Source organism: Akebia trifoliata, chromosome 6 (assembly GCF_017979445.1).
Source record: "Akebia trifoliata isolate Shusen 1 chromosome 6, ASM1797944v1, whole genome shotgun sequence".
Lineage (NCBI taxonomy): Eukaryota > Viridiplantae > Streptophyta > Magnoliopsida > Ranunculales > Lardizabalaceae > Akebia > Akebia trifoliata.
This window is the reverse complement of record NC_141380.1, coordinates 737349-751628: the sequence shown is the minus strand read 5'-3', so window position 1 is coordinate 751628 and position 14280 is coordinate 737349. Positions and strand designations below refer to the sequence as shown.

General features: G+C 35.8%; 1 protein-coding gene and 1 pseudogene across 5 annotated transcripts; one reads left to right on the top strand and one right to left on the bottom strand.

Annotated features, from left to right (window-relative positions):
* Nucleotides 1-5963: 5963 nt before the first annotated feature.
* Nucleotides 5964-7757, bottom strand: LOC147399388 (pentatricopeptide repeat-containing protein At3g62890 pseudogene; annotated as a pseudogene).
* Nucleotides 7758-10042: 2285 nt separating this feature from the next.
* Nucleotides 10043-14208, top strand: LOC147399387 (HMG-box (high mobility group) DNA-binding family protein). 5 transcript variants are annotated; one of them, XM_086444736.1, is made up of 7 exons: nt 10046-10270; nt 10573-10728; nt 10902-10989; nt 11092-11178; nt 12807-12835; nt 12947-12999; nt 13821-14208. In XM_086444736.1, the coding sequence occupies exons 1-7, from the start codon at nt 10194-10196 to the stop codon at nt 13910-13912; spliced, it is 582 nt and encodes a 193-aa protein (XP_086300862.1). In that variant the 5' UTR covers nt 10046-10193; the 3' UTR covers nt 13913-14208. The 5 variants fall into 5 exon arrangements, with proteins under 5 accessions (XP_086300864.1, XP_086300865.1, XP_086300862.1 ...); XM_086444735.1 differs by having other exon boundaries at nt 10047-10270; nt 12791-12835; nt 12939-12999; XM_086444737.1 differs by having other exon boundaries at nt 10053-10270; nt 12791-12835.
* The last annotated feature ends 72 nt before the right edge of the window (nt 14209-14280 follow it).

Here is a 14280-nt window from a genome sequence, read left to right as displayed (position 1 = left end):
GCAACCCCATAATACACTCTAAATGAATCTTTAGCCATGGAGCTCTCCTTAGATAGAAGCCTAGAGAAGAACTTGTCATCTTTCCTAACTTGGAGGGAGTTTTTGGGAAGATCAGATGTGCTAGTGAGCATCTTGGGCTTCTTGGGTTTGGGTAGGATGAAGTGAAGGTGAAGGTGAAGAAGATGAGCAAGAGAAGACCTAACTTTGCTGGGTTCTTGGTATGGTGGACTAATTTAATTTAATGCCATAGAAAACTATCTAAAATCATATAAAATGTGTATCAGATAACACATGCACATTGATTATTAACTTTGGGTCTGTGTCAAGATGGTCCAGACTCCATAGTCCATACCAACTGTCCAATTGCATTGAACTTACTAGATTCATATTTTTAGTGCTATTTAATACTTCTTAACTTATACTACCACATATTTGGAAGGACTAACTAAATTCTGAGGTAGTGTTTGGGTAGCCAAATGGAATCTGATTTTGGCTTCTGGACCCTCGTCAAAAGTTTATTTTTTGAGTCAATATTATTATTTGTAACAATTTGGCTTCCAGATTTTCAATCCGAAACAGATCATATTTCAAAGCTACCCCAGACCAGCTTTTAGATTATAGTTTATGTAGGAGTCTGGTTCATGGTTTCAAAACTCAGTTTCATGGACGAGATCGAGTTGTCTCGGGCCAGATAACCCATTAAACTCAATTTAGAATGATTTATTCAAATATTTTTATATGAAAATGATTATAAATACTTCTATACAGTAAGATATATTATTAGAAGATGTTTAGTCGTAAAATCATGTTTTATTTATATAATTAATATTTAAATTCTAAAAAAAAATTATTTTAATTAAAATATACAAAATCCCAATTCACTCAATTGAGTTTTATTAATTCGGACGAGATTTTTAAAATATCGTCCAAGTCATCTCGTTTATCTCGCGGGATTTGGCACAATTGAGATGGCATGTCTATCCGTCTCGTTCATAGACAATACCGAGATGACTTGCTCAAGTAATTTCGGTCCGGTATGATATTTAATAACCATGGTCGGGATGGAAAGTAAAATCTTTTTAAAAGTTATTTTTCACCAAAAGTGCCACATCTTTTGAAAGCATTTTTAGAAAAAAAAAAAAAACTTCCCTAAATAATGTCACCAAACAATCGATCTTATAACTACAATTCTTATAGAAGTGGTTGAAAGAGAAGTGATATACTCCATAGAACCCTCAATGCGGAGCTTGAGATTGGTGAAATTGGACCGACAATGTCGATCACAATAGGCCAAAAGTTAGCTGACAAGGAAGATATAATTTGGTGCGTGGTTGGGGATAGTGCGTGATACAATAATGGGGATGGGAAGATGGTTGCTGTGGTCCCATGCACCATATAAAATTGTCATGGGGGGCTTTTGGCTACTTAGACCCTTCAAACTAACCTTACAGGCTGATTACGTACGAAAGAAAAATCTAACGATAAAGCTACAAAATTATACTTTTATAAGTGATTTTAAACAACAATCGAATCATAATTTTTTTAAGTTGTAGATTTATTGAGCTTCATGTCTTAGCGGCTATGATCCCATGTCATGCTATTTGGAGTCTACCATTAATTAAGAATTCCTCTACGTAAAGAGTTGAGATCAGGAGACACATGAAAAGTGAACTCATATGTTCACACACAATCCCAACCATGTATGTGCTAGATCAAACAATTCGGATAAAAAAAATATCTCAAGAATAATTTACGGATCTCTAAGATCAATTCTATTCGTTGGATCTCGCACATACACGATTGGGATTTGTGTGTGAACATATGAATTCACCTTCACGAGTCTACAGATCCCAACCCATATGTAAATAGTATTTTAGATTGGATCTACCAAGTATGCCAAGTGAAAAAAGATAACATTTTATTTAGACGTGATTTTCTGACGCCCCCTCTGACTCATATACCCATACGCCCTCTGACATGACATGGGCTAGAACCATAGATTTTTTTTCCCTTAGGATACACAACTGTACATCCTCATAAATATATATGTGCAATTATATATCCCAAGAAAAATATTCTATAGTTCCAGCATATGCCACCTCAGGGGCGTTAGAAAATCATTATCCTTTTCCTTATACATTTTATGATAGTAGCCAATTTAATCAATGGTCTAGATCTGTAGACTCATGGAAAGTAAACTCATATATTCACACACAATCCTGACCGTCTATTTGTGAGATCTAATGATTGGGATAAAAAATGTATCTTGAAACTATATAATAGATCTCTAAGTTTTATCCCAAACATTATGTCTCACAAATAAATGGTTAGGATTGTATCTGAACATATGAGTTCAGTTTAATGAATCTGTCAAATTTTAGAAAAGGATGGGATTATGTCTTAGGGGGCTCCATTAGAGAGACACGTGTATGAAATCTGATTGCAATTTTCAACTAAATAACTTCCGGGAGCACGGTACTAACATTTTTGAAGTGTAAGTGTGATTTGAGTCAGAAGTTGAGGCACGTCTCCATGCAAATTCAGCGGCGTGCGACCTATGGAGGCACGTTGCACGTGTGTAGCCCCTCTTTCCTGCCTTCGATTACCGAGAAACCACGTTAATGAGTATATTTGTTTGTTCAAAGACTTGACTTATGTGGTGTTACTATCAAGTAATGAATTTTGGGTCACGTTAACGTAAGCCACGTTAAAATGCAATAAATCCACTTGGGAAATTAGATTTTGTACCGAAAATGACCTTAAAAAATTTATCTTTACTAAAATACAATCAAATACATGTATTTATCGCACTTTGACGTGTGTCCTTAGGGTACACTTTAAGGTGGCACCGACAAATACTCTTCACATTAGCTCTTTGAATGTTAGAGTTGGCTCAAAAATAGCCATCGGCTGCATCAATGGCTATAATAAATCTTTTTAGAGAGAAGAGAAGATGTTCAAAGTCATCAAAGTCAGAGCCTCTTTGTTCCACAAGATTGACTTTTCCTTCTGCTTTAGAGAGATAAATCAAAATCTTAATTCTCATGATAATTTTAGGTTGGATCCTTTAAGTTTTTCTAGCAAACTCAAGATCATCATATGTAAGTATGCATGCAGGCATATTTATGAAAGATTGCAAGGGTCTCTTTTTTTTTTTTTTGGATGTCTATTTAATCCCCCTTTAATCTTCAAAAAAACAAAACCCATAAATTTTACTACCTGTTCATACGAGTAGACAAGAATTTTCAAAGTCTATGGATTAGTGATCTATTGTGACGAGTAGACAAGAATTTTCAAAGTCTATGGATTAGTGATCTATTGTGACAAATTTTACCTACAGATAAAAAGTTATGTCACTATTGCCCCGATAAAAATAATTTCTACACTTAGTTGCCCCCACAAATATATTTTTTCACTTTTAGATGCTTTTACAAAAAAAATTCCTCTTCTTGATTGTACCCACTTGGGCAAAATCTTGGCTCCGCCCTTTCCTGTTCACTTAGCACTAAAGGTAAGGCCTTTTGATTGGTTTACTTATTATTCTTTTTTTCACCTTTTAATTGTAGGGTTTTGTTAAGGTGTGTCCTAAGGGCACATGTTAAGATGCATTAAATACACCTTGAAAATAGGCATTTGAAGCGATCAAGTCATTGGTACCAGCTAGCTTAGTTGGTAAAGTCTTTGAGTGATGATACCAAAGACCACTATGTTCAAATTCCACTGACACCAAATTACTAAACTCACTAAAATAGGTTATCGATCAAAAAAGCAAAAAAAGGGGAAAAGAATTCTAGAATTTTGGAGGAGTCATCCTCATTGCTAGACATGTGGCTTTTTTTTATTTCACACCCTTTACATTTTGTTGATCTTTGGGATACCTCCTTGGAAATGCCACGAGTAATCCAAAGGAGAGGGTTCCATTGAAATTTTGAAGCAGAATGGTCATTTCAAAGTTTTGTTTTCCATATTTTGTTTGGTAAAAAATTTAGACGTGTATTTAATACAACTTAATGTGTGTCCTTAGGGTACATGTTAACCACCTCCTTAATTGCAAGGTATAACTAATAAAAGAAATTCTGGCAGTTTTGATATGAAAAATCAATTTTCAAAGTGTATTTAATGCACCTTAACATGTGCCTTTAGGGTAAATGTGAACGAAACCCTTATAGTAAAAAATTCGTTAAAAATTGTGCGTATTGATTTCTCTCCTTATTATTTAGATAAAAAAAGATTTAATGCTAGTTTGTCATGTTAAGATGGGTGATCTTTTTAATTAAAATAAATAATAATATAAAATTTATATAATAAAACGCAACGGTTCTCCTCTCCCACCCATAAGTAGGGTTAGGATTTAATTTACTCACGAATTTCGAGAATAACTTTTGTATATTCTCTTTTCCTTTTTCAAGGAAACCTTTTCGATTTTTTTTTTTTTTCTTTTAATTTCTTTTCTACCATTTTCCAATAACCTACTATATTATCTTTTCTCTTCTCTCGCTTTCAATAATACCCTTTCAATTTTATTGCTTCTACCATGCTACCCATTTTTCAATAACCCCCTTAGAACTTCATTATCTTTTCTCTTTTACCCCCTGTAATCTCTCAAACTCTAGTATGTTACTAAGATTCCAAGGATTTATCTTATTTAATAGATAGATAAAATTAATGTGGATTTTCACTATTTAACAAAGCGAGTGCACCAGAAAAGAACGGGAACTGGGTCGATCTATTCTATGGCGAAGCATCCGAAGCATAACTGCACACTCACACGATCTTTGCCGAGAGATAGGAGCATTCGGTGGAATCAGTGAACTACACTTGCTTCTAGATAAATGTGTGGGGATTTAGATTCTTAAAACAGTACAGAACCATCGTTGCCGTCTGGACGATGACCCAGAGCAGAGGGACTACGCCACCTGGCCAGCAATGGTCACGAAGGGAAAAGACAGAAGAAGGCTATGTATAATCCCTAAACTGTTCCATAATATGACATCAAACCTTGTAGCTGAAGGTGCCAACTTAGCCAAGTTGGTAAAGGAGTGTGGAATGTTGATCTATCGTTGAACCCACTTTCACTTCTAACCTTATATTTCTTCAACGAGGAATCATGTAAACAAGTGTGCTAGAGTGACCACAAAGTTGAATGATGATTTTTTGACTCCCCCCTCTTATCTCTCGATGTAGCGTGTGACAGAACCATACATTTTCTTTTTCGAGATACACAACTACACATGTATAGGGGGGATTGCATTTGTGTATCCCTCTACGGTTCTGGCACACGCCACACCGGGGGGAGTTAGAAAATCACAACTCCTCAAAGTTTTACCTCATTTCTCACTTTTCTCACGTGGCGGTACACATAGAATCATAGATGCTTTACACTCGTATCTCGATGAAAAGCATCTATGATTCATAGACACCTCCACTTCAGGTAAATCTTTGAGGTCACTTCAGCATTATTTGTGTAAACAAGTGTCTACTACAAATCTGTAATTGACTCATCATCATCATAGACTACACCTTATCTCAATTAACAAGAAGCATCCAATCTTTAAAAATATTTCAACTCAATCAAGAAACCAATAGAAGAATCTAACAGAAATTCATGTGGAAGCTTTGAAAATATTTAATTTACTGATATTTTCCTTAAAAAACATTTGTTTTACAAAACTCTAAAAGAATAGAAACTCCCTTCTCGATCATATGAATGTTAAAAAAGCATCTAATACTAAAAATTATTCCCCTCTTCTCCATCGTGTAATTTCTTAAGACATTCTATTGTGCCTTAATCAATGTCGGCCTCACAGGGCTTTAGAATGCTCTCCACACTAAAACCAGCAATGTCATCAGTCATCACCACCATATTTATGACTGTTAAACAAATTCTAGGGTTTCTTTCCCTCATTCCCAAGACTAAACCCTTTTGAGAACAGTCTTCAAAGGAAATTTTGTACAATGGCCAGTCACCAATAGTCCTTACATGAACACGATCCATCCTTAAAATGGTGAAACCGATTCCGATCCCTCATAATTATCGCTCTCTTAAATAACTTGGATATAAGCTTCATAGCGGCATGACAATCACTACATACTCGAAGATTCTTCACCACCCTTATGGGCTTTCCATGTGGTGTGCTCATTAGCCCAAAAGCAACAGCAATCCTCTCACTGTGATATCTTACCGCACTCTCTTTCTCCTCTTCGTCTATATCATGTAGCACAGACGCCCTATGCAGTTCATGCCCCAGCCCTCTCAATTTCTTGGCAATCTCATCTAGAAATGCATTGATCTGTGTAAATTGAGGATGTGAAGTGTCACCAGCTACAAACTCATGTACAACATTGTCCACCTCAATCGAACTACAACCGGGTATTTTATGAGCTACCCTCTCAGTCATCAACTTCCTACAAATCTCCACGTCATCCCAACGGTTCACGGATGCATATATATTGGACAAGAACACATAGTTGCCCCCATCATAAGGGTCCAGTTCTAGTAAATGCTTTGTCACTTTCTCGCTAAGTTTGGTATCATTGTGGATATGGCATGCTCGAAGCAAGCTTCCCCACACAACCGTGTTTGGTGTCATGGGCATGGTTGTAATGAGCTCTAAGGCCTCTTCAAGGAAGCCGGCTCTGCCAAGAAGGTCAACCATGCAACCATAATGTTCAATTCCACGCTTGACCCCATAAAGCTCAAGCATTTGAGAGAAATATTGTCTACCCTCAAAGACCAGACCCGAATGGCTACACCCACTCAACAGACCAACAAAGGTGACACCATCTGGTTTTATCCTCTCTTTCTTCATCTCAACGAAGGTATTAATGGCTTCCTTGCCATAACCATGCATTCCTAATCCTACAATGATCGAGTTCCAACAAAAGACATTCTTCATAGACAGACGGTGAAAGACATTGAGAGCTGCTTCAACACTCCCACACTTACAATACATGTCTATGAGAGCATTACCCAAAACAACATCAATTTTGAAGTTTTGGCGTCTAATGTAGGCATGAATCCAATTACCCATATCTAAAGCACCAAGATGAGCACACGCAGATAACAAGCTAATCATTGTCACTTCGGTGGGCTTTACATTCTCCATTTGCATATTTTGAAATGTGGAAATCGCCCTACCAAATTCCCTATATTGGATGTAACCCGAGATCATCGTATTCCACGTCACAGTGTTCTTCGCAGAGCCCATTCGATCAAACAACTCCCTTGCTTCCGTCAGCTGTTCTGACTTACGGTAACCATCAATCATGGCATTCCATGACACCACATCTCTCATTGGATTGCAATCAAAGATCGAGCGTGCCGAATCAATATCGCCCAACTTACAATAGCAAGATATCATGGAATTCCAAGAGGACGAGTTCCTTTGAGGCATTTCATCAAAAAAATTCCGTGCATCGATTGCATAACCATGCTTCGCTAATGCCGCTATCATCGCATTATGTGCAACAACATCTCTATCAGGCATTTCATCGAACAATTGCCTTGCCGAGTTCAAATCTCCAACTTTTGCATAAAAATCCATCAACCCAGTTTGCAGAAACAGATCAAATTCAAAACCCATTTTTAGAATCTGACAATGAAAAGCTTCTCCAAGTTTAGTTGCAGTTCGAGAAGCACATGCACGGAAAATTGCAGAGAATGTGGTGTTATCGGGAGCTATGTTTTCACGAAGCATACTGTTATAAAAACCAAGAAATTCATGATTGAAACCGTATTCTATGGAGGCCTGCACCATCAAATTCCATAAATGTGAGTCTGAAATTGGTAAATTCTCCGAGAAAAGCAGTGCGTAATCAAGTTTGCGGGATCGAAAGCAAGAAGAAAGGAAGTTAGTTAGAAGGGGATATGTGTGGAGACATACATTGGTGAGTATTTGAGCGTGGATTTGCTGTAATTGTCTGGTATTGACAAAAGAGTTCTGGAGATGGAAGAGTAGACAATCTGAAAGAGAGGAGAGGTTTTTAGGAATCGAATTCATCTACAATGGCAAGGCTACTGGACATTGCTTTCGTTTGCTTGATTTCTTTGCAAGTTGTAACTCTTCTTCTACTAGGCCGAACAAGCAAGGTCCAATATACAGTGTTATTTGACAAAGGCCCAGCCCATTTACACCTATTTGTCTGTAGGTTCCTGGGTCTTGCACAATGCCCATTTGGACAACCTGCAAAGGACCACTAGACTGGATGCATGCAGCTAAACCAGATCCTGCGAGTAATGGGCCAAAAGAGGCTCTGGCTCAAGCACGGCTCAATAGTTAATTTAATGGGCTAAAGCCTAAATGACCCCGTCGAATAATTGATTTAAATAGAAAAACTTATAGTAATGGGCCAAAAAAAGCCCATATGATTCAAACATTCAAATGAACTGGTCAATCTTTGTATCGATACATTGAAAAACTCTAGCTTGTGCCTAATAAAAAATTGAGAAAGGAAGATATTTCTTTACAATGGAAAGGTTTCTCGATGTAATTAAACAGAATTAACATCTAGGGTATGACTTCCAAGCATGATTAGTGGGAACTAATAGTAAATATATTTGGCAAGTGTCGGCTAGCTTAGTTTGTAAAGTCTTTGAATGATGATTTCATATCTTTGGATTCAAATCCCGTGCAGCACCAAATTATTGAACTCATTAAAAATAGATTCTCCGATAATAATAAAAAATATAGTAAATATATTACAAGTTATTGAAAAACCCTCATTATCGATGTTGTAACATGAAAAAAATCATGGTAGACTCCAAGTTCATGATCAATCGAATAAGAGCTCTCAAAATGGTATCCAATATGATATGAGTTCGAAAACTGGTCCAACAATGCCCAAATTAGAAAGTGAAATTGGTACAAGGGGGGAGCCTTAATATCTCAAGTTTCCCAAACATGCATTCACCTTATTGTGGCATGTCCAACGAACACATTATGGTGACATATATGAAAGTAAATCACTTCGCAAAGCAACAGAGAGGCACATATCAACTGTTGAGAGCATGATATTGATAGAATAATTAGCCATACAAACAAATATTCTTCTGTTTTAAAAAAAATTTCCTTTAAATACAAAGATGTATAGAAAGTCGAAGTGTGAAGGAAGGTTAGCCCCAATACACGACAACGGAAAGTAGAAGAGCTAGAGGCATAGGGGTTGAATTTAGATCTCACCTTCACTATAGTCACAACGGTTTATTTGGATTATCGAGACAGTCCATCAAGATGTGACTTTAATGCATTGAAATTGAGATCATCTCATAAATCAACGGACAATTCTTCCTCACACACTCTCTCTTCAATTCGATTAGACAGTTAAGTGAACGTCCAGAAATAAAATCGTACTTTCATTCGAAATTCCTCGAATGGGCAAATTCTACATCCCATCCCATCCCATCCCATCCCATCTCATCTCATCTCAAAAATAAAACTAAGGCTTAACGTAGAACTTCTACATTTCCCAAAGTAGCCTTAAATAGAAATATAACAACAATTACAACCATAATTCAATATAAAATAAATTGAAGGGTACTTATGTCATTTAAAATAAAGGAGGAAGCAGTTTTGTCTATTGGATGATCTGTAATGCAACGAACATCCCTACATCCGATGAATAATAATTCGTAAATAAAATAAAGAAATATTGTACGAATAATAAATCTACGGCGCAAAGTTCGTCACGTGTACTAATCTGCTGCACCCGTCACTAAACTATCGCTTCAATGCGGCTTTCACGGCCCCGTTAGTCAGGTATCACAGTACGGTATATTGTACGATCTTTTACACGTGCCATGCTTTCATTAGTTATTATAACCTTTATCATTAGTTCTACCGAATTTTCGATTACCGCGCGAAAGTATGTTTGTGAGTTTTCTTGATAAAATAAAAAGTTTAAAATTTTAACCATCTCGTTTAACCCAGGCTTCCTCCCGCCAAAAAGCTTGTGAGCGCAGGTTAGCATGTAGTAATTTCTAACGTGCACCGTGGGGCTTATAACGTACGAGGCGTGACCCACAAAATTTGTAACAAGTGGCGAATGGATCCAGTTTAATACATGAACCAGCGTATTTTAGCATCAGCCATCAGTTTTAGCATCAATTGTTTATTAATTAAAGCGCAAAACAGAGAAACTGAAAAGTTGAAGAACAGCTACGAAGAACGAGTTGCAGAGCTTGAGTTGCCGCTTTAATGGCGAATCCGCCTAGAAGTCGCAAGAGGGTATTTGCTGTACTACGTGCCCACGATGGAAGCGCATTCCAAAAATGGTCTCTACTTCTCATGTCAAGTTTCCCCATTTTTTTCCCAACTTTAATTGTTGTTCGTTGTGTTTGTCTTTGAATCCTCTCTCTCTAATTCATATTTGCACTTTTGGCTCCTTTTCCTTACTTTGCGACTATCTTTTCGAAAAACCCATTCCGTTTTTCTTTTGTTCTTTTGGAAGATTTTTTTTATTGAGGAATCCAGTTCTATCTTTTCATTTTATTTTGACTTAGAATTACTTTTCTCTTGTTCTATCAGCCCTTTAATTTTACATTCAATTAAGGGTTTTTTTCCCCCCTTTTGGCAGCGATTTCTGTGGCGTTACGGTTGCAATAGCCCTGTATGACATGCACGACTGTCTTCTCAAAAGAGAAGATAACAAATTCAAAAGCGATAATGGGAATCAAAGTCTAAAGAAATCGAGCGTTTGCGATCAACCCAGATCACCTTTCTGCATCTTTATGTATATTTTCTTGTTTATTTAATCTGTCTCCATTGATTTAATCTTCTCATTAAAACTAAATTGCATTGGAGTAATCTAGTTTTCTTATACATTATAGTATATAAAGTAGTTATTTTTTTATATATATAAAAAGGAGAAGAAATCACATTTTTTAGTTGGTTTTGGTTCTGTAGGGAAAGCTTTAAGAAACTGCACGAGGCTGAGGATTGGCTCAAGGTTGATCAAGAAGGGTTTGAGACATGGAAGCATATGTCAATGAAGGTAGAAAGATTGATAGAAATATTTTAAATTGCCAATAACAAGCTTTACCTAGATTGTTTTATTTTGAAGGACTATTAGTTATATTTCATTGTGATTTATCAGGAAAAATATCGTTTTCATGTACAAGCAAAAAGGGTAATTTCGGCTTACGAGCAAGCCTTGCTTGAAGAGGTTGATGATGAATTAGTGGTAATAAAAATTGTATTTGGCTTTGATGTTATTATAATTTCATAAATTTGAATACTATGGAGTAGAAATGAAATTTACTTACATAATGTGTCGATGGTACATAATTGGACTTTTTATTGCCAATGTCAAAAGATGATATGTTGCCTGCATCCCCCAATTAAATGGCCATATGTTGACTATGTCTTCTATTCCTAATTGGTGACTTCAGATTATGTTGCGAACATACATGGGGATGAGCTCGCTCGCGTCAAGCTGCCCTGTCAGCTTGTAGGGGGCAGCGCCCTGGCCCAAAGTATAATAGACAGTTTTCTATTAGGTCTTTGTCAATTTTACCCCTAGGAGTTATATATATGTAGACATAGTTGGAGAAATACAGAGATAGAGGAAAATTGTAACTCGAATTCTCGGTTGGTTGATATGGTGAAACTGCCGCTTTCGCCCGTGACCGTGGGTCAATTTTGAACGAACTACATAGATCTTGTGTCTTGTGCGATTGCTCTTTGTGTTTATTTTTTATTCTTATTGATTTTGTACTTCAATCCACGGTTTTGCTGTAACACCATACATAATTATAACTAGAGAAATATCTTGTTTATTTCATGGACATTCTGTTTTTACCAATCCTATATTTTTTTTTCCTTAATTTCTCTTTATTTATTTTATTATTTTGATGACTAATTTTAGACTTGCAAATTTACATCGCCTTGCCCACCAAAGGAAATCTACATTATTCATTGTTACCAATTTTTTTATTTTTGCAGCAAAAGTGCTAATCAAGTATATAGGGTAAATTACTATTTTGTGTGCTGAACATTGGGAAATTCCCATTCCACTACACTGCTCATTTTAATTCGGAAACCATAATCCGCATGTTTTGAAAATTATTTTCCAGCGAGATTGTTACTTTTATATCAGCAAGATTGTCACTTTTGTAAATATCAAAGAGACTGTCACTTTTATATCATTGTGTTTATCACTTTTAGAATAAATACTTGTGATCTCGCTACCTCATGTTTTAGAAAAAAAAAAAATTTATTGGAGAGATCTTCACTTTAAAATACCATTGATCTCGCTGTTCATGTTTTGGGAATTAAAATGAACAATGTACTGGAATGAAAATTAGACCAGAAGTTGAGCATGTTTTGGGAATTTTCTCAAGTATATAACACTTTGTCAATGAAATGAAATGTTTTGCACTTACGACCATTTCAAGATTTGTTTTCATTTCAACTTTCTACAATGCCAAGCCGCTCATCCCTGAAGTCCATCTGATGGGTTTTTATGTACGTTGAATTATGCGTGTATTTTTTAGTATTAGGGTAACTTAGGTGGTCATAGATGTTTTAGGTAAACCATATTCTCTCTATTATTTTTAATAGTATTTAATTTAATCGTCACCATTTGTGATTCATTGTTTATGGTTGAACAATTTTATATTCTATGTTTTTGCTGAAATCATCCGTCATGCCTAATTGATTCTTTAGTTTGCTATCCAATTAACAATTTATTCAAGCATGTTAGAACTAATTGAACATTATTTGTACAGTTTGAATTTATCTTTTATATGTGATTGTCTTTCCTCTGTATTTGGTTACTTTTAATCTTTTTTCAGGTTGATGATGAAGCAGATTCGGCAATGGTTGGAAAGCTTGATCTGGTTTGTGCTTATTTAGTAGTTATTTGGGGTCTTGAAACTTTGGTTTTTTACTCACTATGTAATTATACATCTATCTCTCTAATGACTATTTCTTGTTTGCGAGAACTACAGGACTATGAGGATTGGGAGAGCTCTGAGAGTTTTGAGATTCCCCAGTGGAAATGGTATGAGAACTTTTACTCTATCTCTCTCTCACGCTAATTTTTCTTATTTTTTAATTTATCAACCAAGTTTTCCATATACTTTTTTTCTCTTTTTCTTCTTCTCTTTGTTCAATTCTTCTATTTCTTTGTAGCTAATTGGAGCTTAAAGACATAAATTCAAATATAAAATAAGAGAGTTACTTTTGACACCAACTTTTACTAACACCACACCAACCATGTACAATTCTTTGGTGATTTACATAGGAATTGGTGTGTGCCAATAGCAGCTCTCTAACATAATTACATAAGCAACTAGAGTTGTTGAATTAGTTTGATTCATAACTTCTTTTTTTTTTTTTTTTTTTGGTAGTTTTAGTACTATGCAGAGGGAAAAAACTTTGAAGTGGGCAGCCCGCATCAAAATTTTGAAGAAACCCTCTCCATTGAAATACGCGTGACATTTCCAGGGAGGTGTTTCAAATTTTGGTGGAAATGTAGGGGCATTAAATAAAATTCTAAATGCCATGTGTCTTGTAATGAGGGTGGGTTCCTTCAAAATTTAAAGCGGGCTGCCTGCTTCAAAGTCGAACTCCTATGCAGAGAGGTTATTGAAAAGCTAGCACTGAGTTACATTTTTGCAGTTATTGTAAAATAATTATTTACTATAAAAACACTTTTAATTATTCAAATATATATTTTTTTTCTTATATATAGCAGGAAGTCTGTTTGCAAATATTGGGTACAAAATTTGTTCCAAGCTCTTTGATACACTATTGTGCTCTACAGAAAGAGCTTGATATTTTAGTAATAGCCTCTGTACTGAATTATTCCTCTTGGAATAGGGACACCGTGCACTCGTGGAGTGATTGTTCAACCTCTATGGATCAATGATCGGGGGAGTGAAGGTTTCTTCTTTCAACTGAGTAAGTTTTGAATCCAATTGGGATCATCTCATCTGATCGAGGAGAACATCGGCTGACAGAATTTGTGGTTGTTGCACCTTTTCTTAAAGGCAAGTCATTTGGCTATTGTAAAGTAACAGTGGGATTCTAACTAAAAGTTTTTTGGGTTCTCTTATAATTATAGTTTTCTTAGAACAAGGGAACTTGGTTTCAAAAGGAAAGAAACATGGGTCTTTGTTCTCTTGTACAATGTCCACAATGTCTTGTTTGTTGGGATGTTGATACTCCTTATACCATTTTGTTATTGCATTGAAGAGCCGTTTAGATGTATTGAGTCCAGACATTAATCTCTTGATGTTTTGATATTTTAACCAATTTAATTGTTTGAATTTTTCTATCA